The sequence below is a fragment of the Cajanus cajan genome, chromosome 5, assembly GCF_000230855.2.
Source record: "Cajanus cajan strain Asha chromosome 5, NIPB_CcT2T_4, whole genome shotgun sequence".
NCBI classification, from domain to species: Eukaryota; Viridiplantae; Streptophyta; class Magnoliopsida; order Fabales; family Fabaceae; genus Cajanus; species Cajanus cajan.
In genome coordinates, this window is record NC_138521.1 from 5,627,113 (window position 1) to 5,652,341 (window position 25,229).

At 33.3% G+C, this 25,229-nt stretch overlaps 4 protein-coding genes and 1 long non-coding RNA gene across 5 annotated transcripts; 3 read left to right on the forward strand and 2 right to left on the reverse strand.

The window, feature by feature from the left end:
- Positions 1-1,284: 1,284 nt before the first annotated feature.
- LOC145957793 (uncharacterized) lies at positions 1,285-2,046 on the reverse strand. Its single transcript, XM_083074200.1, has 2 exons — positions 1,949-2,046; positions 1,285-1,804 (listed from the first exon to the last, which is right to left on the reverse strand). Exons 1-2 carry the CDS (start codon positions 2,044-2,046, stop codon positions 1,285-1,287), a joined length of 618 nt encoding a protein of 205 aa, XP_082930326.1.
- Positions 2,047-4,482: 2,436 nt separating this feature from the next.
- On the reverse strand, positions 4,483-5,352 carry LOC145957794 (uncharacterized). The gene is made up of 2 exons (XM_083074201.1): positions 5,276-5,352; positions 4,483-5,173 (listed from the first exon to the last, which is right to left on the reverse strand). Exons 1-2 carry the CDS (start codon positions 5,350-5,352, stop codon positions 4,483-4,485), a joined length of 768 nt encoding a protein of 255 aa, XP_082930327.1.
- A 2,792-nt stretch (positions 5,353-8,144) lies between these two features.
- Positions 8,145-9,044, forward strand: LOC109801730 (auxin-binding protein ABP19a). The gene has a single exon (XM_020362845.3). The coding sequence runs from the start codon at positions 8,203-8,205 to the stop codon at positions 8,830-8,832; it is 630 nt and encodes a 209-aa protein (XP_020218434.1). The 5' UTR covers positions 8,145-8,202; the 3' UTR covers positions 8,833-9,044.
- Positions 9,045-16,650: 7,606 nt separating this feature from the next.
- Positions 16,651-21,584, forward strand: LOC109789713 (zinc finger BED domain-containing protein RICESLEEPER 2). Its single transcript, XM_083074815.1, is given in 3 exon segments — positions 16,651-19,323; positions 19,325-20,461; positions 20,545-21,584. Coding segments are annotated over 2 exon segments (2,205 nt in total). The 5' UTR covers positions 16,651-18,114; the 3' UTR covers positions 20,321-20,461; positions 20,545-21,584.
- Positions 21,585-21,698: 114 nt separating this feature from the next.
- LOC145957714 (uncharacterized) lies at positions 21,699-23,591 on the forward strand. The gene is made up of 4 exons (XR_014433723.1): positions 21,699-21,823; positions 21,980-22,780; positions 22,862-23,423; positions 23,517-23,591. It is a non-coding gene; the product is annotated as an uncharacterized LOC145957714 (long non-coding RNA).
- The last annotated feature ends 1,638 nt before the right edge of the window (positions 23,592-25,229 follow it).

Below are 25,229 nucleotides of genomic sequence, written 5' to 3' on the forward strand. Positions count from 1 at the left end.
CGACTGATTTAGCGACCGAAATGAAAATTATTTTTTTAAAATAATAAAATTTAGCGACCGATTTAGCGACCGAAATTAAAATTAATTTTTTATTTTGAAAAATGTTAGCGACCGACTTAGCGACGGAAAGGAAAATTATTATTTAAAAATTTAAAAATAAATAACACATTTAGCGACCGATTTAGCGACCTTTTTTTCGGTCGCTATTTTGGTCACCAATATCCTATGGCGACCATAATCGTAGTGACCAATTAGCGACTGAAAATTTCGGTCGCTAATTAGCGACCACCAGTATTTCCGTCGCTAAACAATTTTGCGACCAGGGTTTTTGCAACTACTTCTAATCGGTCGCTAATTCGGTCGCTAAAGTAAATAGCGACCGATTTAAGCAATTTAGTGACCGATTTTTGTGGTCGCTAAAATCCTTTTTTATTGTAGTGTGGGAATTATGGAGAGGGAAAGAGAGAATCACCTTTTCTTCTTTTCTCTGTTTCTTCTTGCTCTGCTCTTCAACTTAGACGCACAAAGAGGAAGAAAAGGGCGAGAAAAATAGTTTGGACTCATAAATATTAGAGGAGGGAAACAATGAAAAATATTAGGAGGGAAACAAAGTGAAATATATATGAGGGAAAGGATAAAGAAAGAATATAATTAAAACCTCTACAAAAAAGAATTAAAACTCCCACTATTATCATCATTTTAAACAATATGTGAGGACCCGGTAAATCATTTTAATTTGTGGGTTCTTTTTATAACTTTCGCAAAATAACCCCTACTAAATAACACTTTTTTTTGTAGTTTAATATTTAAACATTTTTATGTAGATTTTTATAACTTTTAAAAGAGAAAACTATTACAAATAACTAAAATATATGGTTAAATATTTGAATATAATTTTTTTAGTAAATATTCATGAGTACTGTAGATATCCACAAATATTAAAATAATATATGGGTATCCACTCAATGGATACCCGCATAAATATGGGAACGAGTATGAAGCAGATATTTATCCAATGGTAGAGTATGTAGTAGGGAACTATTACCCGTATTTGTCTCGTCTAGTTGACATCCTTGCTTACCCATAAAGTAAACAAATCTTTCTCTCTCTTTCTCTCTCTCTCTCTCTATATATATATATATATATATATATTTGTTATACGTAACAGTACTATGATTAGATGTAACTTTTAACACTTATATCAATTTTTATACTTTTAATAGTTTTTTTTTTATAATGTCAACTATTGAATTATATAATATTTTTTTTTTGAAGCAAATGAACTTAACTCATTTCATTAATGATAAGAGATGCAATACATGGAGGAATAAAATCGAAAAAGTGGTGACTAGCGGAAGATCTAGCCACCCTTGCTAAAGTGTGGGCGACCCGATTGACTTGTCTCCTAATAAACCTAACCTGAAGGTTTTGATGGGAACGTAATAGGGATCTACATTGATTTATAATGATCCCATATTCTGAGTGAAGAACCTGCGTGTTGTTGAGATGATCCGCTACTTGCTTGCAGTCCGTTTCCACACAGACATTATCGTATGGAGAATGGATGAGATATTGGATTGCTTCCAACATAGCTGCTGCTTCTGCCTCATGGGGTGGTGGTAGGCCATGCTTCCATCCGGATATGGCAGTCTGGAATAATCCTCTTGTATCACGGACACAAATACCGAACCCAAAGGTAGAGGAATCGTTGAAGAGCGCCGCATCAACGTTGCACGTGAAAGTGTCGGCTGGAGGTTTGGTCCATCTGTGGTTCACTACGGGGGAGGCAGTTTGCGCCAAGTTCCTGTGTGTAGATCGCCATGCATGGAAATGTTGTTCCGTTAGCTGGATTGAGGTTTTTGGGGGAGGGGCACCCTCCTTCCATACTTTGTCGTTTCTCCGCCGCCAGTACACCAAAGCATGAGGGTGAACGATGTTAAGTCAGAACCTGTTAAGTGACCCAGCAGTTTCCACGTGGTGTCGATGAAGCTGATGCCTTGCTCTACTATATGGGCGATCCGCGGCCAACATCCTGAGTCTATCCATATGGATAAGGCGGCTGGGCAGCTATAGAAGAGGTGTCATTCGTTCTCTTGGTTTGCAGAACAATGGGGGCAAGAAGACGTGCATGGGACGCCTTTCTGTTGTAGGTTCAGGCGCGTGGGAATGCAACCTCTCAATAGTCGCCAGAGGAAAATCTGTGTTGAGTGAGGGATCTTCAAGCTCCAAAGTTTCATCCAGTCATCCTGCACTCTCAATGTATTGTTGGAGATGACATGTTCCATGAGATGGTGATATGCTGTGCGTACCGAGTAGGAGCCATTGGTGGTGAGCCTCCAAGTTAAAGAATCTGGGCGTGAGGGGTTCAACAGTGGTATAGATAGGATGGATTGAGCATTTTGATGATTGAAGAGAGTTTGAACTCGATGTGAATCCCACTTGTGAAGAGTGCGGTCAATGAGGTCGTGGATAGTGAGGGATTCGTATCCTTGAGGGGCTGTTGAGGTAACATACGAGCTATGTGAGTTGCGGAGCCATGGATCCTTCCAAATGTTAATAGAAGATTCGTTCCCTATACACCACCTGGCACCTTGCCTGACTAGAACCTGTGTAGCGTGGATGCTTCTCCAAATAAAACTTGGGTTGTGGCCCAGGCGGGCACCCAAGAAGTCCCCTTGAGGGAAGTATCTAGCTTTGAAGATCCGTGTAAATAGAGCATCTGGGTTGGACTGTAGATTCCACCCTTGCTTCCCAAGCATAGCCAAGTTAAAACCATGGAGGTGACGGAAACCCATACTGCCATACTCTTTCCGCATAGTGAGTTTATCCCAGCTTAACCATTTGATTCCTCGCCCTGTATGGTGGTTAGAGCCCCACCAGAAGGAGTTCAGCATTCTTTGAATTTCATCTTGAGGCTGGTTGGTAAGAGGAAGGTACTCATACAATAGCTGGGGATTGCTTGTGCCACTGCCTTGATAAGGGTCTCGCGGCCAGCCTTGGAGAGATGTTTGCCTGTCCAGTGGTTGATCTTCTTCCATATGCGATCTTTGACGTAGGAGAACACTGCCTTTTTGTTTCTGCCCACCATGGATGGGAGTCCTAAGTATTTTCCAGTGCCAATGCATTCGTGAACCCCCAGAATAGCGTTGATGGACGTGCGCGTTCGTGTAGTGGTATTTTTGCTGTAGTAAATCTCTGATTTTTGCAAGTTGATGGCTTGTCCGGATGCACTCTCGTATTGTTGAAGAATGGTGCGAAGAGTGGTGCACTCGCGTTCAGTGGCTTTGCAGAAAAGGAAACAGTCACCCGCGAATAGAAAATGTGAGACTTGCGGTGCGCCTCGACAAATTTTAGCCCCGTGGAGATCCCCTCTAGCTTCTGTTGTTCGTAATAAGGAAGAGAGTCCTTCAGCACATAAAATATAAAGATAGGGTGAGAGGGGGTCACCTTGGCGTAGTCCTCGCTCCGGTGAGATAGGTCCAACTCCTTCACCATTAACCATGACATGGAACGTGGGGGAGGCATAACACATACGCATCCAAAGAGCCCATTGGGCGTGAAATCCCAGTTTCAAGAGTAGAGCATGTATGTAGGACCAACTGACTCTGTCAAAGGCTTTACTGATGTCAATCTTTAGAGCAACCGTACCTGTTTGGCCTTGATGTTTGCACTTCATATAGTGGATTATCTCGGATGCTACCATTACGTTGTCAAGGATGGAGCGTCCTTCAACAAATGCAGATTGGTTTGGGAGATGCATTGGTGTAGCACATCTTTGAGTCGATTTGCAAGAACTTTCGAGACTATCTTGTAAATGACGTTGCAAAGTGATATGGGGCGCAGGTCCTTCATAGATGATGGTGCTTCAGTTTTTGGTATGAGGACAATGTTGGTTTGATTTAAAGGTTCTGGGAAGAAGCCTTGTTCCAACCATTGTTTCCCGGCATGGTAAATTTCTGGCCCCAACAGTTCTCAGAAATGCTTATAAAAACCTAGGTTGAGCCCATCAGGTCCTGGCGCTTTGTCTGCATGCATTGAAAAGAGGGCAGATCGAAACTCGCTGATGCAGAATGGTCTTAAGAGGTGCTCATTATCTGCAGTGGTGATGCGTTGAGAGAGAGACTCTATGACTGGGTCTGGCGTGTTGGCGGAAGCTGTGAAGAGTGTATCAAAGTACGTTTTGGCTACGTCCATGAGTCCCAGTTGGTCGTGCACTACCACATTATCATCGCGGGTGAGTTTCTGTATGAGGTTGGTCTTTCTCCTTGCACTGGCTATGGCGTGGAAATATTTAGTATTGCTGTCACCATCCTTGAGCCAAAACAGTTTTGACCTTTGCTTCCAGAAGGATTCCTCCTGCATGATAAGTGAACTGAGTCTTTCTTGAAAATCAAGGAGCCAGGATATGGACGCAGGGTCTTGCTTGTCTCTCAATGCCAAGATATGTTTCCTGCATGCTTCTATTGGAGCTCTAAAGTGAAGTCAGATCTTTCTCCCCCAGGCATCCATATCCGTTGCACAATGGTGTAGCTTGTGCAATATGTCGGGAGATTGTGCTTGTAGCCAATTGCGCTTCACTAGTGGTGTTAACGTTGGCTCTTTCAGCCATGCATTTTCAAACCTGAAAGCATGTTTTGGGCGTGTGTATCTTTGCCCCGAGAGATTGAGAAGGAGAGGGGAGTGATCTGACCTGGCAGCCACCACATTGAGGAGCCTACAGTGGGGGAAGATGTCCAACCAAGAACTTGTAGACATAGCTCGATCCAGTCTCTCCTCTATTTGGAGTGGTGTTCCTTTGCTTTTGACCCATGTGTACTTGTAACCCTCCAAGGGTAGGTCGATCAGATTGGCGTCTGTGACAGCACAACGAAAACCGTGTGGCAACCATGGAGGATGTGCATGGGTGCCGCGTTTATCATCATCAGTGAGCAGATCATTAAAGTCCCCCATGATACACCACGGGAGAGAGTTGTCTTGTGCTAGGTGGCGTAGAAGATTCCATGAATCTCGTCGTCGTGCTCGTTCAGGGAAACCATAGAAGCCAGTGAGGCGCCAAACAGGGTTGGATACGTGAGATACTTTCACGTTGATGAAATGTGGGGAATAGTTAATGAGTAGACAGTCAAAAGGTTTTTTCCAGAATAATGCTAGCCCTCCACTGTGGCCGGAGCAACTAACCGCGAAGGAAGAGTCGAAATTCAAACGGGATCATAGTTCATCTATACGAGAAGCTGATACAAGAGTTTCACACAAGAATAGAACGTTGGGGTGATACGTTCTGAGTAGGTCAAGGAGGGTAGGAACTGCACGCGGGTTGCCTAGGCCCCGGCAGTTCCAGCTGAGGAGACTCATGATCCCTGGTAGGCCTGATTCCCAGGGCCTACCTTTAAAAAATGAAGAGTGGAGATTCTGGAGTTTGTGTCTTCTAATGGGGAAGAGTGCTGGGCGTCGTCATTTGATATGGAAGCAACTTCGTGAAGATCATTAAAACCACGTTTTTTGCTAGTTGTTGTGATGTTTAGATCCTCATGGTCTTCTTCCATGGCGGAGTGATCAGCGCTGCCAGGTGGAGTGGGAGAAGTATTCTGTCGTTTGGGTGCAGTTACCATATTTTGAAAGATTTGAGCCATAATATCTTTCCGTTTTTGGATTTCCATAATATCCGGAAATTGGGTTGGTTGATTATGATCAGGAATAGTCCCCCCCTGATTTACGTGGAAGCCCGGATTTTTTGCATGGGAAAGAATATCATGTCGATAATCTTGGCCGGATTCATCCTGCAGCCACCCCGAGCTTCCGCCGCCGTTTCTGTTGTCGGCTTGGAGTGTTGCATTCCAGTGGCGTTTCCCGTCATCCTTTGGCAAGGCGAAAAGGCTGTCGCAGCAATCCTCTAAATGGCCCATGACGCCACAGAAAAAGCAAAATATCCCTAAACGTTCGTATTTGAAGATTACTGTGAGGGCTGCACCGCCTGCTCTTCTAATACGCTTGTCTTTTTGCAACGGCACTCTCACATCCAGCAGCACACGAATGCGCATGTGGCTTTGCCAAAGGGTCATGTTGTTCTTTTCATCATACTCCAGAAAAACACCAATGTGGTTACCGATTTGTTGGCCCACCTCGAGAGACATGAAGCCTGGAGGTATGTTGTGTATTTGGATCCAAAAAGGGCATGTGAAGAGGGGGATCATATGAGGAATGTCCCCTGGCTGGAGAGTGCCAAGGATGAGAAGGTGTCTGTCGAAAGACCAGGGGCAACCTTTGAGCACTTTCTGCATATCCATGGCGTGAAAAAATTTGAACATAAACAGGCTTGGGCTTATCTCTTGAATGGAGACTCCACGCCTGGGTTGCCATATCTCTGCCATCCGGACCTTCATCATCTGAACTCTGATGTTCCGTTCTGTAAGAAAGCGGCCAATGAGGCATAAGGAAATGTCGGTGGCATTGGTCTCTTGTTGGTCGTTCGCAATGATGAGTTCATCTTCTTCATGGCCAAGGTTGAGGTTGTGTATTTCAGGAGTAGTCATGGTGTGATCAGTGTATTGGCTAGGGTGTGTGGCCGCAATTAGGTTAAAACTTCTCAACGAGGAGAGAAAACATCCCACGAGAGGAGAGAAAAATTATTTTGTATATCAAATTTTACACAAGTTCAAAAATTATTTTGTAGTTCATCATAGTATTTTATTTTAATATATAATATGATATTGAAAATAGGTGTAAACATCCAATTTTAGATAACATATCTAGAAAAATTCAAATTATGTAAAATTTGATATACATAATATACATGATTTGAAGTATATACAAAATTCAACAACTAAATTGGTTAAAATTACGTTACACAAAAAATTATTAAAAATATAAGATTTAATTTAACTTTTAGACTTACTCTTGATATCAATTGATATTTACTCATATAAAACATATTTAATTTTATATAATTAATTAAAATTTATAAGAAAAAAATATTTTAATCTATAAATTATATCCATCTATATATATTAAACACCCGTGTAAATATATTTTTAGAAATTTTTCTTCAACGAGAGTCTAGAAATTTTTTTAACTTTTTATTAAAATTGTTGTTTATTTAAAGTAATTTTTATGAATTATATTTTAAAATAAAATATCAATAATTAAAAATAATCTTGTGTCATAATATAAATTATTTATTATAAATTTTAAATATAATTTATATATTTAAAAATATTTATATATATATATATATATATATATTTATATAAAATATTATTTATTTATTTTTATATATAATAGACAATCTATTATAAATTTTAGTAATATACAATAAATGTTTAGCATGTACAATGCCCATACTAAATTACTAATTATTATTAAATTTATAACAAAAATTTCTTTAAATATATAAATTATATCTTGCATTTATAATAAATAAATGAATTATGATATAAAATTACTTATAACTATGAACAATTTAAATTTTATAATTAAAATTCATAACAGATATAGGAATATATATCGAAAGAGATAAGTACCATTACAAATATTAATAAAATGGCAATGAAATAAACTAATTGTGTGAGAATAGTCTTACTCAAAAATAGAAAACTATTTTAATGGATTATATATATATAAAACTGATAAATTTACTCACTTCAAATAATGTCTATTTATATTTATTTTATTTAATAATTTATATTTTATATTTAATTTTAACATTCAATTATTAAATTAAAAGTTTTAAATATATAAATTAAATTCGCAAAATTTAAAAATTTTAAAAATTATTAGAGTCAAAGTTGAACGTCTTTCACATGTATAATCAAAATTATCTTAATCATATAATTATTATAATAAAAATTGAAAATGAAAATAATATTACTATTAATGTTAATTGATTCTTTTTATAATATAATTTATCTAATTATTAAATTTATTTGTTATATTGTTAATGTTTAAACTTCCATAAATGTAATGTGCGTAATCTGAACGTTTATGATGTGTTTTTCAAACTTAATTAGTATGATACAATATAATTAAGAAAATCAAGTTATATATATATATATATATATATATGTTGCTTCGTGGAAATTGAGTTCTAAGTTACTAGGTCTTAGTCCACTCCCCAACTCGCACCAACAACCCTATAAATAGCTACCCAATATCACGTTACCTTTCACACCAAATCAAACCCATTATCATCGATCCGAGTTAAGTTCCATGATGAACATGTTTCACATTCTTTTCCTCTTCACTCTTCTCTCATCCACTTCCTATGCTTCTGTCAACGATTTCTGCATAGCAGACCTAAAAGGTCCAAATAGCCCTTCAGGCTATCAGTGCAAGCCACCCAACACAGTGACAGTGGATGACTTTGTGTTCTCTGGCTTTGTAGCTGGAAACATCACAAACCCTTTCAATATTGCATTAACCCCAGCATTTGTGACCGAATTTCCAGGAGTAAATGGCCTTGGAATTTCTGCAGCACGGTTAGACATGGGCGTAGGAGGATCTGTTCCAATGCACTCGCATCCTGGTGCCACTGAACTACTCATAATGGCCAAGGGTAAAATCACTGCTGGTTTTATAACACCCTCTGGGCCATATGTGAAGAAACTGAAACCAGGAGATGTTATGGTTTTCCCACAAGGACTCATGCATTTTCAAGTGAATTCTGGTAAGGGAAAAGCCAGTGCTGTTTTGGCTTTTAGCAGCGAAAACCCTAGCGCGCAACTGCTTGATCTTCTCTTGTTTGGCAATAGTTTGCCTTCTGAGTTGGTTGCACAAACTACCTTACTTGATGTTGCGCAAGTGAAGAAGCTCAAGCCTCTTTTTGGTGGCAGAGGCTAGAACTGCTCATGAATGCATTCCTAATTAATGTTTGTTGCAATCATCCTAGTTAACAATAGTGTTGTGTACCGTGTGTGTTTCGGTGTTTGAAGATTTCGTAGGGGACAAAGTTGATTTGTTCAACTAAAAACAAATTAAAAACACCTTCGACGGGGTATTTGTTTTCTTCTATATATTGTAACTTTGGATTTAATAGTACCAATGTTTTTCGAGATTGATGCTCATGATTAAATGTACCGAGAGACAAGTTCAAAACGGTAGTTTTAATTTTTAAATAAAATAAATCAAATTTAATCGGTGTCACGAATTTAAGTTTGAGCATGTAATTGTTTTAATACCGAAAGGGACAATTTTATCTCTTATAATGATCCTACTTAACTCTAACAAATTCTCAATCATACTCTGATTAAGTAGATGAAGTTTATAAAAATCAAATTGACGGATAAATACTAAAAGTCTAAAACAAAATAGTTGACGCAAGTATATGAACTAATTAAAATGATTGATTAAACAATAAATAGAAACTACTTAATTGTTTTAAAACAAATTAATGGAAAATTCATGTTTAAAATTATTAGAATTCTAAAATGAAAATTCTCTCTCTCTCTTAAGTATATATAAATCCAGTATACATATAGTTGTCCTTAGTAAAACTATTTATACATATGAAGTGTATAGCAAGGATAATTCTTGGATGAATAAAACTTATGAGTATGATTCACGTAAGGCTTGATTCGTTAATGGAAAAAAAAAATATTATGTTAATAGCTAATTAGCTAGTATCATATAAATTTAATTTTGATATAACCTTTTCTTAAGAGAATTTTGATATAACCTTAATATATGTATGCCATTATTTTACCTTCGTTTGATTATGTTTCATTTTTATGTTACTGATACCATTGCATGACCATTAACTGATAGATTTAAGATTTTATATTCTAATAATAATACAAGTAAACGAGTCGGATTAGTCTGGCAAAGCCTCGGATTAGTTTGGGAAAGCTTTAGGAAACTGGGCGAGAGAATATAAAAAAATAGAAGTAAAACTTGCATTACCTTTTGGCAGGCCAGTCCAATCATAATGTTACCTAAGCTCTAATTTTAGGCTCTAAAATATTTTTTATTTATAAAATTTAATGAATCAGTTATATTAATATTAATTTTATTTTGTTGATTATTATTCTAGCATTGTAAAAACTGATATTTGATTCTAGTATTATAATGATTTTTTGTTAATTTTTTTAAAATATAATTGTCAATTTTTTTATCATTCTCTCATCTTAAAAAAAAAGTTTAATTTTAAAATTCGCTTTAAGTTTTAAAATATGTTAGACCGATAGGGAACAATTAAATTTAGCATAGGAATGGGAAGCCTGATTGGATTGGCAGCACGATAGATTGAGGTTGAATTAACCTGCCGGCTATTTATGGGTTCAATTTTTTATTATTATAAGAAATTATTCTATTATTTTCTTTTCCTTTTCCTCTCCCAACTATGTCAAAAGTAATATTGTAAAAATAATATTTACTCTACAATTGTCATCTTAACACAGGAGATATCTCCATTTATGTATGGGTAATTATATACGGGCATCATCACAACACATAATTATAACACTTATAGTTTCTTTTTATCCTTTTTATTTTCTTTCTAGCTATCACATTATATTGTTTATTAGGCTATTATATCTACACTTATTATATTATCTATTACATACTTCTCTCTCATTCTCTCCTAAGATATCAACTAGCGTAGTTGTGTTCATGTATAATTTAATTTCTTTTATTTATAATTAATCATAACTTTGGTAGGTCTTACCAAAAAAAGAAAAAAGAAAAAAAATAAAATAAATCATATATAAATTTGGCACATGAGTCACTGTAATGAGAAGGGGATCACAACCCGTGAAAAGCACGGTATGATGGAGGGAAAAACCCAATCATTGCTTGTTATTCGTTAATTGTTATGAAGCTATATGTGAATCGGTTAGCTACATTAATTGTAATATAATAAACTATTCTACTTTTAGAAATTTAATGTTTTTTTTTTTAATCAACGTTGGTCTTTTGTTCATGAAACAACAACAAAATAAATTAAGATAAAAAAGAATCTTATTTAATAATTAAAATATGACAAATTAAGGTTACAAAAAGTAAAAAAAAAAAAAAAAAAAAGTAAACACCCCTTCTATATTCAACTAACCTGACACACATCCGTCCCTGACCACAGATCGATTTATTCAACTTTTATATTAACTTGGATGGAATACATGATTATAATATTATTAGTATTATCTTATAATATAATACAATTATTTTAGGGTATTTTAATGATTAGCATACTTTTTAATGGTTAATTCACTTTATAGAGAGACATAATGTAACAGCCCAAGAACCCGCGGAAGGAGAACGAAGCATGCCATATATATGGGTGTGGACACCTTCCTTGTGTAGACGCGTTTTGGGGTGGCATGCGTGCCATTGCCAGAAACAAATCCGTGAGGGCTGCGGCCAAAGCGGACAATATCTACATGCGGGTTCTTGGGCTGTTACATTGGTATCAGAGCCGGTTCCCGGGCCGGTGTGCCAGCGAGGGCGCTGGACTCCCTTGAGGGGGGGTGATATAGTCCCACATCGGTTAGGAAGGAGAACGAAGCATGCCATATATATGGGTGTGGACACCTTCCTTGTGTAGACGCGTTTTGGGTGGCATGCGTGCCATTGCCAGAAACAAATCCGTGAGGGCTGCGGCCAAAGCGGACAATATCTACATGCGGGTTCTTGGGCTGTTACACATAATATACTTAATGAGATTATTATAATGTTGTGAAATATTATAATTTTAGCTAATCGATTACTATGTGAAACATCTTATAATACAAATTGAGAGTATTGTGTGATACATTTTACACACAAATAATTGATTTTTTTTAAAATTATACTTTTGTTCCCTTTATAATGTCTAATATGTAATTTTAGTTCTTTAATTTTATAAAATCTGTAATTTTGATATTTTTTTTTCTTAAATATTCATTTATTAATCATTAAAATTTTAATATTGGTTATGATATAATAATAAGTAAATAACATAATAATTGATATTTAATAATATTTGAGTAAAATAACACTTTTAACTTTTATTTTTATCTTATTTTCATCTCATTTTACAATTTTTATGAGATAAAAAGTAAACTAAAAACAAAATTTGACCCAAATATTATTAAGCATCAATTGTTATGTCATATATTTAATATTAGATCATGATCAATATTACAATTTTAATAATTAACAGATAAATATTCAATAAAAAGATCAAAATTACAAATTTTATAAAAATGAAAAATTAAAATTATGAATTTAAAAGTTAGGAAACCAAAATTATGGATTAGACACATTATAGGAGAACTACATAATATAACCTTGATCTTTAAAGTTACATGTATTAAACAAAAAATTAAATTTTAACTTTTAATTTATATTCAATTTTGTAATTATTCCTGTTCAAATTATAGCACACGAACAAAAACATATAAAAAAATTAATATTTGACTTAACATTTATCGAATAAATATATGATTTTAATATTTATGATTCAATATTATATAAATAATTTAGTTTGTACAGTGCACAAGTAATAAATGTTTATTATACATAACTAAAATTTAAAATAAATTACGTATATAAATAAACAATATGTTTAAAAGTATAAATTATATTTAAAATTTGAATAATAATTAAATATTTTTAAATATATAAAATTTAAATTTATAATAAATAATTTATATTATAACATAAGATTATTTTTATCTATTGATAATCTATTAATTCATAAATAATTATGATATATAAAAGTTAAATTAAATATGAAGTTGAAAGAATATCTAAAAGTCTCTCATTGAAAAAAAAAATTTTCTAAAATATTCTCGAGTAAGATAACTATTCATATTTTATATTTATGAGTTGATTTTTATTCCCTTAATTAAATATATATGAAATGAAGCCCTAAATATATTATTAGTCCTTTAAACTAGTATGGTACCGTACCTTCACATGGGAGATGCGAAGGCATGATTACATCCATATTCTACGCATATTTTAAGTAATTTATATTAATAATATTATTGTTCTAATCGATTGATTTAAAAAATGCAAAACTGTAAAAGAAAATTTTGAAAATGGTAATATATTCAAATGCATTTGTAATAACTAGAGGGAAGATCAATTGCAAAATGAGATTTGGAACAAAGTCATGGTATTGTCATAACTTCTAATAATTTGAGGAACATGATAATTTGAGTTTGAAAGAGAAAATTTTTCAGCACCACAACAAAATATATCTAAGAGATGTGTAAATTGAGACCATATAACTGCACATTAAAAAGTTGCATGAGATATTTGATAAAGAAAAAAAAAATCAAATGAATTCCAATTGAACAATATGCTTAATATAATAATAAGACAAAAAAAAAGTATGATTCTTAACATGAGCTATATACAATTTAGGTATTTGTTACATACTACATTTGGTTAATGTTTAACATAATGAATTTAATAGTCTGAATTAGTTGTTATAAAATTCATTAATTCTAATACATTTAGTCTTCATCATTTATTTAGTTAAATATAAGATTGTATTTGAAAAATTACTTTGCCAACAAGTAAGGCTAATTTTGTTATATGTAGAGAAAAGTCTAAGATTAAAGTTGTATTTGTAATGATTGTTTGAAATCTATTATGTAGATATAACATGTATAAGATACACATATATACAATATAAATAGTCCTTATTTATGTTAGATGTATACACATTAAAGATATATACACAACTAAACACATTTTTTTTATTATAATAGATTAATAGTCTAATACAAGTATACTAACTCGACAAGTATATTATGTTGTTGTAAAGTGATGGTTTTCTCATTGGTCCGCAGATGTCAATTGGATCAACGTCAACAAGTCTTTTGCTCTCCAAGTTTGTCTGGTAGAAAATAGTAGTCTATGTTGCTTTCCCAGAAGACATCCTTTACATGCTTCATTATTTTCTTTTAAAGTTGGAAAATCTCTCATCATATTCTTTTGATATAGTAGCTTCAAGGTTTGAGTGTTGAAGTGGCCAAATCTTCGATGTCATAGCCATGAATCACTAACTTGTTCTTTCATGACAATGTTAGTAGCATATTTAGAATTTATTGAAAAATATTTATTTCCTTTCTCAATTTTAACTTGAGCTATCTCTTTTCTTTTGTTATCGTAGATAACACGTATATCTCTTCCAAAATGAAAAACATAACCTTTCTCCATCATTTAGTTAATACTCCATATATTTTCTTTAAGATTGGAAACAAGTAGGACATTATTAATGAGTTTCATACCTGTCTTAGTCTCCACCATGATAATGTCTTTCCCTATTGACTCTACCATAGCATCATTGCCCAATCGTATTTGAACTTTGACAGATTTATCAATGTCTTTGAAGATGCTCGGATCATTAGCCATGTGATTACTGCACCCACTATCCAAGAACTATCTTCCTTTTGATTCATTGTTGAAATATCGAGTAGCATAGAAAATATGTTGCTTATTGTTTTGCTCTTTGACAAAATTTGCTTATTGTTGATTTTTGTTGAGGAAAATTTTCTCCACATGTCCAAATTTCTTGCATTGTTGACATTGAGGTTTTTCACGATGCTAATAATATTTTTCTAAGTGACTTGTCTTTTTACAGATGCCACATAGAAGATATTTTTCTTGATTGATCTTAAAGAAAATTCTAGAATTTTCTTTATTTCTAGAAATTTCTCTAATACTTTTATTTCATTTATATACTTTATTCTGAGATCGTAATGTTATTGGAAGGATGATAACGACGTGAATAGTCTTGAGAAATAATGTATGCTAGTTGAATAGTAATTGTTAATGAATAATGAAAAATTATTTGATTTAAGAAAGTAATATTTGTAATGAAGTGATAATTTTTCTATTTATAAACATGGTGCACCACCTTTGAATGATAGTCTAGATTTTTCAAGTTTCTAATTAGTTTACACTCTTTTTAATTTTTTTTCTAGATACTTATAATTATATTTTATAATTTCTAGAATTTTTTTTTCTTCTAAAATTTGCATCATAATTCAACAAGGACTAATGCATTTTGTAGTAATATATAGGAAGGAGAAAGTGATTGCTTTTTCTGCTTTTAGTAGCTCAGACCCTGGTATTCATTCATTTAATAATCATATATATATTCTCCGACAACTTATCTTCTCATATACTTGCACAAACTACCTTCCTTTGATGTTGCAGACTCGTTTTGGTGACTGAGGCTAAAGTTGGTGATGAATCCACTCAAAGCTGGTTTACGTTTTTTTAGTAATAATTAATTCGTCGACAACAAATTTGTGCTGTGTTCGTTTTATGTTGATCCCATTCTTTAAATAATCTTTGAGTGTCATATGATTTTATGTGATACTTCTTTTAATTCCTTCTTATTTCGGTTTTACCAACTTTGCATATATTAAGATAACAACTGGCAGCAGTTCAATTTAAAGAAATTCTCTGATAAACACATGTATACAAATAAGTTACCTGTGGTTGGAGTATGATATTATGAAACGTTGAAGACCTATAGTGCGCACGGCGCACGTAATTTTTAATTTATTGAATAAGTTCTCGAACATTTGAGCAATTTAAATAAGTTATCGTAATTTTATAGATATCCATTTGTCAAACTTACGTCTTTTTTTTTTTTTCACCAAAGATATATTCTCATATATAATGAGAGACTATTTTTTCTTTTTTTGAAATATAATATCATTAAAGTAAGTTTTAGTTCGAAATCTTCTATGCACACAAAACTAAAAAATTAAGCTTCTGTAATTTTGCACAATTTTATTATATTTTACCATTACTTAGCAGCTGGCACCAATACTCTGTAAGAATACAGAAGGGTCAATTGGTTGAACAGGTACATAAATGTTATAAACCTTTGTTACTCGTGTTTTACAATCAACATAGACACACTTGCTTAATTAGATAGATGACATAGATGTCAACATGATATAGTAATGTGTCAAGTGAAAAAAAGTTAAAATATTGTTCAAATGTAAAAAGATAAGAATTAAACCTTAATTACACCTTAACTTCTACCAATAACACTTAACCATTAAACTAAGGAATTTTTTTTATAATAATAATGAAACTTATAATATATATATATATTATAAAAATATACATTCATTATTATTGAATATATATATATATATATATATATATATTCAATTATATATATATATTATTGTTAATAATATTATTGATAAATTAATATGAAAATATTATTAATATATTAATTTATTATTACAAAATATTATAAATTTTTTAAATTTTATATTTAATCTATTAATTAAAATTTTTTAATTTAATAATTAATCTTAAAATTTAATATAAGTTATGAATTATTGAATAAAATAAAAAATATTATTTAAATAAGTGGATTTCTTATATTGGAGAAAAAATCTAATGAATTAAAAAAAATCTTATGAAATTGAATTTTTAAAACACGGGAAACAATTTTTTAATTATCGTCTACATCTTTAAAATGAGTTAAAATATAACCGGTTTTGTATCATACTTATAAAATAATTTTGTAAGAACCTTACAAAATGAGTTGTTTGTGAACTGTGTTGGAAAGTGTGTTATATTTTCGGGTTTGAAACACCTCCTTGCTCTCTTGTCCTTTTCTCTTAAAGTGAGTGTCGCAGTTCTGCTTTCTCTTAAACCCTTCTGTTTGGGGTTTTTATTAGGCGTGATCAGAAATTTCGGCCCCGACCGAATCCGAAGTGCCCGTAGGTAAGTTTCTTTGTGCGGTCGGTTTTTTGCAGTTTTTCGGTTTTTCGGGTTTGTTAGAGTCGGTTTGTTATGAGTTTTGTTGGTCAGGTTCGGGTTAAAAAATTTGAACCCGTGGATATCCATACCCGACCGATCCAAAACACTTAAAAGGTGTATATTTATTCTTTTAGCACCGCGAGAGAGAGGAAACCTAAACCCTAGCCGCTACTCACGAAACCTTCTCTTCTTGTGCTCAGAAAACCTAACCGCCGCCGCTCACAGAAACTACAAATCCTAACGCCGCGAGAGTAGTCATGTGAACCCTAGCACGATTCATTCATCTCCTTCTGCCACTGGATAATTGTTTTCTCCTCTCTGTCTACTGTCAATCTGCTTGTCTCCTTCTAACATCGCGAAGAACAGGTTTGTTCGTTTTCTTCCTCTCCTGTATCATTATTAAATCTTCAATAGTTCATACGGTATTTTTGTTTGCACTGATATTTTCTTTTGTAACTGACCAATCTGAAGGCGCCGTAGTAGTTCTATTATATTCTTGTGTGTTTGTATATCTGATTTTGTAACTGACCTACATCTAATGTTCATTATTTCAAGCTTCTTCACCATAATGGAAAAGTTTGTTTACACTTTTGAACCTTTCTACGCAATTTTCTGTCCCCTCGGTACTTTTGGTTAGTAAAGTTGCCCCTGTTTTGACATATTTATTCAAACATCAAACTAGTACCTTTGCAAGATATGATTCTACATGTATGCACCTAAAAAGGAAGCAAAAAAAATATTGCAATTTAATGTTTGCTCATGATATGAAGCTAATTATGACTAGTTTTTTGGATTTCTATATTTCATATGAGAGTTTGCTAGTTTCTTCACTTGCAAAGGAATTAATTATGGTATGGATACCTGTTAAACAATCCTAAAATCTGAATCTGAGTTTCCTGCTCCTATTATTATTTGATGTTTCTTGAGATTACTAATCAACAATGGAAACAGTTTCATTCATTATTTCTGTTAAGCATAGGCAAAATAAAAGCATTTTTACAATTTCTGATGCATTACTCAACACTCACAAGGCACAGAAGAAAGAAAAACATAAAAAGAAGATAAAAATCTTAAATTTAAAAAGATTCAGGTACTTACTGTTTATCATGTTATGATTTTTTTAATAATTGATTTGTGTTTTATTTTGAAAATTCTCATGTTAGCTATTTGTGTTAAACTTATTTATTTATAAATATCTGTTTCACTTATTTAGTTAAATTAAAAATTTTGTAATTGTTTACATTAGTTTATATCTATTTTATGTATTTTTTTTTTTGCTAATACTGTATGACATTTTAAATCATGAATTCAAGTTTATAACTCTAAAATAACAAATTAAAAGTTGTTAAAATACCATAAACACTTAAAAATTACCTATGACTTCATTATACAGTAATGGAGCAGTCTAGTCAATTCGAAGAGGTTGCAACTCTCACCATGACTGAACCAGCAACATCAAGAGGTGATGGTGGTGGTGCACAACCTATTGGACAGCCAACAGTTATAGCTGAAGCTGTAGAAACTAATCCTACTGCTACCCTCCCAATTAATACAAAAAAGAGGAAATTAAATGCAAGTGGGTCTCAAAAAACCTCTATAGTTTGGGAACATTTCAAAACACTATCTGAAAATGAATCTAAGGAGAAAATGGCTGAATGTAATCATTGTGGTAAACGATATAGGTGTGATCCAAAGATACATGGCACATCAAGTTTACTTAACCACATAGGAAAATGTCCTAAATATCCAAATGCTATTATTAATGACCCCAACCAAACATCCCTTACCTTGAAGAGAGATGTGAGCGGTTTGACAGTTGTAAGCCAAAGATACAATGTTGAAGCTTGTAGGAGGGCATTAATTGTCTTTATTATTTTAGATGAACAACCTTTTAGGGTGGTTGAGGGTGAGGGTTTTAAGCACTTTTGTAGACAGTTACAACCACAATTTATTGTACCATCAAGACATACAATAGCAAGGCTTTGTTTTCAATTTTATATGGATGAAAAACATAAGCTAAAGGCTTTCTTTAAGTCAAATTGTGCTAGGGTAGCTCTCACTACTGACTGTTGGACGTCTATTCAAAATTTAAACTATTTGGCACTCACAACACATTTTAGAGATAATGATTGGAAATATCAAAAAAGAATCATTAGTTTCTCAATAGTTCCTAACCACAAAGGGGAGACCATAGGAAAGAAAGTTGAGGAGGTATTAAAGGAATGGGGTTTGAGAAATGTGTCTACAATTACAGTTGACAATGCTTCAGCCAATGATGTGGCTGTAACATATTTGAAAAAAAGATTCAAGAATATGGGAGGATTAGTAATGGATGGTCAATTTTTTCATATGAGGTGTTGTGCCCATATACTAAATCTAGTAGTGAATGATGGTTTAAAAGATGTGCACAATTCAATTGCAAGTATTCGGACAGCTGTTAGATTTGTAAGGTCTTCACCCCAAAGATTGGCTAAGTTCAAAGAGTGTGTTGAATTTTCAAAAATTGAATGTAAAAAATTGTTATGTCTTGATGTTCCCACAAGATGGAATTCCACATATATGATGTTAGATGCTGCTGAAAAATTTCAAGTTGCCTTTGAAAAGCTTGACTTTTGAAGACTCAAGTTATCTAGAGGTTTTTGGGATAGCTGGTCCCCCAACTACAATTGATTGGGAGAATGTTCGAGCATTTTTAAAATTTTTGAAAGTTTTCTATGAGGCCACTAAGGTTTTCTCTACATCATCACATGTCAGCTTACATGTTGCATTTCATCAACTGTCATCCATTTATTTTGAACTTAAGCAATCAGCTATGAATCTGAACACTATTTTGGCCATGATGGGTTTTAATATGAAGCAAAAGTATGACAAATATTGGGGTAATATAAATAACATCAATCAACTGCTGTATTTTGGAGTTATTTTTGACCCTCATTACAAATTTGAATTTGTGGATTGGTCATTTAAAGAAATGTATTCAGATGATGCAAATTTTGCTGAAAATTTGTCCACTTCTTTGAAAGAAAATTTGTTCCACATGTATAATTGGTACAAGACAGATTATGAGAAACAAAATGAATCTGCACAATCCTCTCATGATTCAGCATTTTCTGTTTCTCATAGTGAAACTTCTGTCTTTGTTGAAAATCCATCATATTTGGCTAGGAAAGATGCTTTTAAGAAGCACTTGAGGGAAAAAAATTCTATTGATAGAAAAAATGAACTTGAAAGGTATTTAAATGAAACTTGTATAGATGCTGATGACACATTTGACATTCTTGTTTGGTGGAAACAAAATTCTTCAAGGTTTCCTATCCTATCAAAAATGGTTAGAGATGTTTTAACCACCCCAGTTTCTACAGTTGCTTCGGAAAGTGCATTTAGTACAGGGGGTAGAGTTTTAGATGCTTTTAGAAGCTCTTTAAACCCACAAATGGCAGAGGCACTAATTTGTGCTCAAAATTGGTTGAGGTCAACTACAACCCAATTCAAAGATCTTAATATCAATGAAGAGTTTGAAATTTCAGAAAAGATTGTTACAGGTATCATAATATTCTTTTGCTATGAAAATTATTTAATATTTGTGTTGTACATGAGTTAACTATCTTATTTTTAAATCTATTGTAGAATTTCAGGTAATTTTGGGAAGTGTTAATGAAGTTCAAGGAGGAGATGGATCGAGTGTCATAGTTGGTCCATCATCTCAATCACAGCCATTGCTGTGATTGGTCATACTTAAGATGTTTGTAATTTAAATGAACTTTTTTTTATATTTTATTTAGTAATTTATGCTTTTTATGTTTCTTGCTAAATTTTTTTTTCCAGATTGACCTTTTTGCTATTTTGAAGCCATTTGTTATAGACATGGCTATTGTTGTTCCTTTTGGAGAATTTTTCATAAATGATCCCTATGACACTTATTTTGCTATCAATGTTAATGTTCATTTGCAAATTGGGTCTTTTTTAGGTAACTTTTTAAATAGTTTTTTCAATTGTGTTTTTAAAAATAGCAACAAAATTTTATAAATATGATTTTGCTGATGTGTACATAAATGCCTATTTTTTTCAGGTATTTTGCTATTACACCTGGTGCTCCTGGTCTTGCCCAACAGTTTTTGTTTTCCACCTAAAAAGTTACAAGGTTATTGATCAGAAATGAAGAGAAATGAGGAATTTCACTTCTAGGATCACATGCTATGTTTTCCACCTGCCACTGAAAACTAGCCATGCCTGGAATTTCTTATGCTGGGGAGCATTGAACCAGCCATGGGAGGAGGTTTTGCTTCCCTCCTGTTACTGGACTCACTTCTGTGCTATATGAGACCATGATTCCTCTTTTTTATCCCTCCCTACCATTATTGTTATAACATAATACTTAAGGCTAGGAGGTCAACATTCTTTCTTCTCTTTGTATTTTGTTTACGCTTTTTGATTTTAAACATAGGATGAATATAATATAATAGGTTATATAATGTAAAAGTGAAGGAATTTCTTGAACCTTGCTATTTGTCAGAAAGATCGTGATGGTTTTTTGTTTTAACTTGGATGAATTATTTTTGATGTTTGGATTTTGTCAGTTACACTGCTGGATTAATTTTTTTATGTGACACAGTTCTTTCTTAAATTAGCAAACATCATAATTGTCAAGCTGTACTGAAGTTACTATCTTGCCTTATTTCCCATTGTATTGAACCTCTTTTTTAATGGCAAAGAACATTAAATTGATGAAGAACTAACTTTATTTTGGCAGGTTTTCCATTTCATTTATACATATGCCATGATTGTTGATATTTGTCCCTTCACTCGATGAGTTTGTTCAAGCATTTCATGATAAGGTAATTTGTCATCTTTGACTCATGCTTATATCTTGGATTCATTTCTGTTTTTCTGTTTAATTTTAATCTTATCAGAGTCGTGTCAAATTGTAAGTAGCATCCAACACGTCTCTCACTTTACTGCATGTGTTTTCCAGGACTCGATGTTACTTGGCAAGATTCATGTTGCCCTTCTCACACTTCTTCTATCTGACATTAAAGTGGAGCTTACTGATGGGTTTTCACCTCATTTAAATAAATCATGTAACTTTCTTGCATTGCTTCACTCGGTGAGTTACTGAGTTTCCTTACCCCCTGTTTGGAGGTTGTGAATTATTACATACTGCTTGTTTTCTATGTTTAATATAGGAATGACTAGCGATTTAACATTTATCTATTTTAGCTGAAGTACTAATTCTGTGTTAATTTTAATAATGATTTGGCAGGTCGAAAATCAAGAATATTCCCTGGACTTCTGGAGAAGATCTCTAAATTCTCTTACTTGGATTGAAATACTTCGTCAGGTGCTGGTTGCTTCTGGATTTGGTTCAAAACAAGGTTCCTTACGTAGAGAGGTCCTTAGCAAGGTATTTTAAAGTCCAAACATGCTTATTCTAGATCTGGTCTGGTTTATCTTGAGCATGTTTATATTATGTATGCATGTATTTACATAAGATCAAATATTCTAGAGGCCTTTGATTATTAATATAATTTTTTTGCATAAGCTTCGTATCCTAAACGACACACATCTGTAAGCCCTTGCTATACTGTAAGCCTATGCTAGAATGAAGATAATACCTAAATGGCTTGATGTTGCAATTGAATATATTGTTACATAGATTTTTATTGATGTGTACTGTGCTGTATCCTGGCATTGTTTCAGGGATCTGAGTGAGAATGAGTTAGTTGGACCCATTCCTCCAATACTTGGCAATCTGACTTTCACTGGAAAACTGTGAGTCTAACTTTGTACTATGTAATAATGCTTCCGTTATTTTTCTTATTGCCTGATTTATTCATTTAATTAGGTACCTTCATGGAAACATGCTCACTGGTCCAATACCTCCTGAACTTGGCAATATGTCAAAACTGAGCTACCTGTGAGTTGACCCACATTACCCGTATCACCATTTTCCTGTGTTTTCTGTATGTATTCACCGAGTATAACTTTTCACACAATTGAATGACAATCTCCTAGTGGGTAAAATTCCAAATGAATTTGGGAAGCTTGAACATCTTTTTGAACTGTGAGTTTTAGTCAATCAGTTACATTGTCGTTAGCAGGTTTCCATGCAACTCTTGTAAATTTGCTTCAATTATTATTTTAGGAATCTTGCCAATAATCATCTTCATGGATCTATTCCACACAACCTAAGCTCCTGCACTGCCTTAAATCAGTTGTAAGACCTCTGATTACTTTTTTATGTTTAACTGTTTAAAATGTGCATGTTGTTTTTCAATATCCTATGAATTTTTGTTTAGTCATTTGTTTTCGTTTGCAATAATGTCCATGGTAATCATTTAAGTGGTTTTGTTCCATTGAGCTTCCGCAGCCTTGGGAGTTTGACATACCTGTATGTTGTCTCAAACTATTGTGTATATAAAATGGCTTCTTAATGTTTATGAGGGATTCCTTCTAATATTTAACATTGTTTTATCTCCAGAAATCTCTCTTCGAACAACTTCAAGGGGAACATACCCGTTGAGTTGGGGCATATAATCAATCTTTATACGTTGTAAGTTTATACAGAAGAAAATATTTAACCTGTGGAATTTAATGTATGCTGAATGCTAATTGTTTTAAATACTATTTTTCAGGGATCTATCTAGCAACAATTTTTCAGGGCGTGTGCCAGCATCTGTTGGGTATCTTGAGCATCTCCTGACCCTGTAAGTTGGGAATTGTAGTGATCATATGTCATTATTATCATTGGCTTTCTTGTTGCTACTGTCTTGAAATTAATTTGTGCATTGTAAATGTAGGAATTTGAGTCATAATCACCTTGATGGTCTCCTGCCGACTGAATTTGGGAATCTCAGAAGCATTCAGATTCTGTAAGTTCTATAAACTTTTATGGGAGAGTAAAATTTATTTTCCTTGTAAGTTTTACACATTCATGATTATATGGATGCTTATTGTTTTAATCTGGCTCTAGTGATTTGTCATTCAACAATCTGTCTGGACAGGCTCTAGTGCTTTGCCTGGTTGATGGAAAGGCTGATGTGTACTCACTTTTCATGCCCTTTCAATGATTTTGATTTATAATGTAATTTGTATCACATGATCCATATATCATATAATTTTAAAGTTACTGATTATTTCCTTGCCGCTTTACTTAGAACTAAGTGCAGCATAACTTTTTTCATGATTTAGATTGGGATGGACAAGGACTCTTCCTTATGGATGCTGCCATGCATGAATACAGATCTCATAAGTTCACTTAGCAAAAGGGGAATCTTCAATGTACAAGAATTACTAGACATTCCCAAAGCAGCATTGCAGACTATAACTGCAAATTTTCCATTTGCAAATTTTCCATCTTCAAGATTGTATCAGCTTGTTGGATTTATTAGTTTATGGATTTATGGTTTGCTTTATTTTTGTCCTCTGTTCCTACTATAGTTTTCGTTGATTCTGTCCATATGTTTTTGGAAATCATCACTATCATTTCTCTTATTAAGGATTTGAATTCAATCTAAACTATTTAATGTTTAATTTGACTTTTAAAACATGAAATGGAAATATTTTTAATGTTAATAGTTGTAGTCAATTTTTTCTCTTCTGTACTTTTAGAACTAGTTGAGCACTCTTGTTTCAATTGACTATTAGAAACTGAAAAAACAAAAACCTGAAAAAAGATTATAACAAAAATAAGGCCCAACTCTACTGGTTTAAATAGTTGAGAAAAAAAGAAAAAAAAAATGTAGGTCCAGCCCAAATTAATTAAATAGTTGTTTAGATTTTGAAAAAAATAACAAATAAAAATATTGGGCCCAATATGGCCCAATCCGACTAACCCGATCCAATTAACCCGAGACCCGAAAACCCGAACCCGACAAACCCGAAACACTGTTCACGGTCGAAAATGGGCCTTCTTTTTTTTTTTATCAGTTTGGATTGGAGTTAATATTTTCAACCCGAATCCGTCCGAACCCGACCCGTGCTCAGGCCTAGTTTTTATATTCTAACGGAGGTTGTTTTGCAGGTATCGGAAGGCGAGGAATCAAATCCTAAAGTTGTGCATAAAGAAGAAGAAGAGAGCCAAGGGGAGCAACCAGGATCTCAAGAAGGGTAAGAGAAACAACCGTGGTGGCTAGCTCGTGTTGTGATCTTGTCACTTGCATGCATGCACATAGCGTTGGTTCCATCTGATGCATTTTAGTACTTGTGCTTTTGATTGTATGTTTGCATATGTGTTTCCTTGAGAGTGTGAATAGCGAGTGTTAGGGGTGAGCATAAAACCGAGACCCGAACCGAACCTGAAAAACCCGATAAAAAATATTACTTTTGGGTGGGTTCGGGCGGGTTTTACGGGTAAATCGGGTTAAAATTTTGATTTTATACGGGTTATATTGGGCGGGTTCGGTTTTAAATTTTTAAACCCGCTAAAAACCGAACCCAACCGAAAATGAGATAAGTTTATATTTTTATTATTTTTGTATAACTAAACAACAATGGTCCAAACTCAAAAGTCT

Bases quoted from the DNA above. Each gene is read 5' to 3' on its own strand.
- LOC109801730 (XM_020362845.3), top strand. From the start codon at position 8,203: ATGATGAACATGTTTCACATTCTTTTCCTCTTCACTCTTCTCTCATCC.
- LOC145957793 (XM_083074200.1), bottom strand. From the start codon at position 2,046: ATGGATAGACTCAGGATGTTGGCCGCGGATCGCCCATATAGTAGAGCA. The intron at 1,805-1,948 runs GTTCTGACTTAA...ATCTACACACAG, and splicing joins ACTGCTGGGTCACTTAACAG to GAACTTGGCGCAAACTGCCT.
- LOC145957794 (XM_083074201.1), bottom strand. From the start codon at position 5,352: ATGAGTCTCCTCAGCTGGAACTGCCGGGGCCTAGGCAACCCGCGTGCA. The intron at 5,174-5,275 runs GTATCACCCCAA...CTTCGCGGTTAG, and splicing joins CTCCTTGACCTACTCAGAAC to TTGCTCCGGCCACAGTGGAG.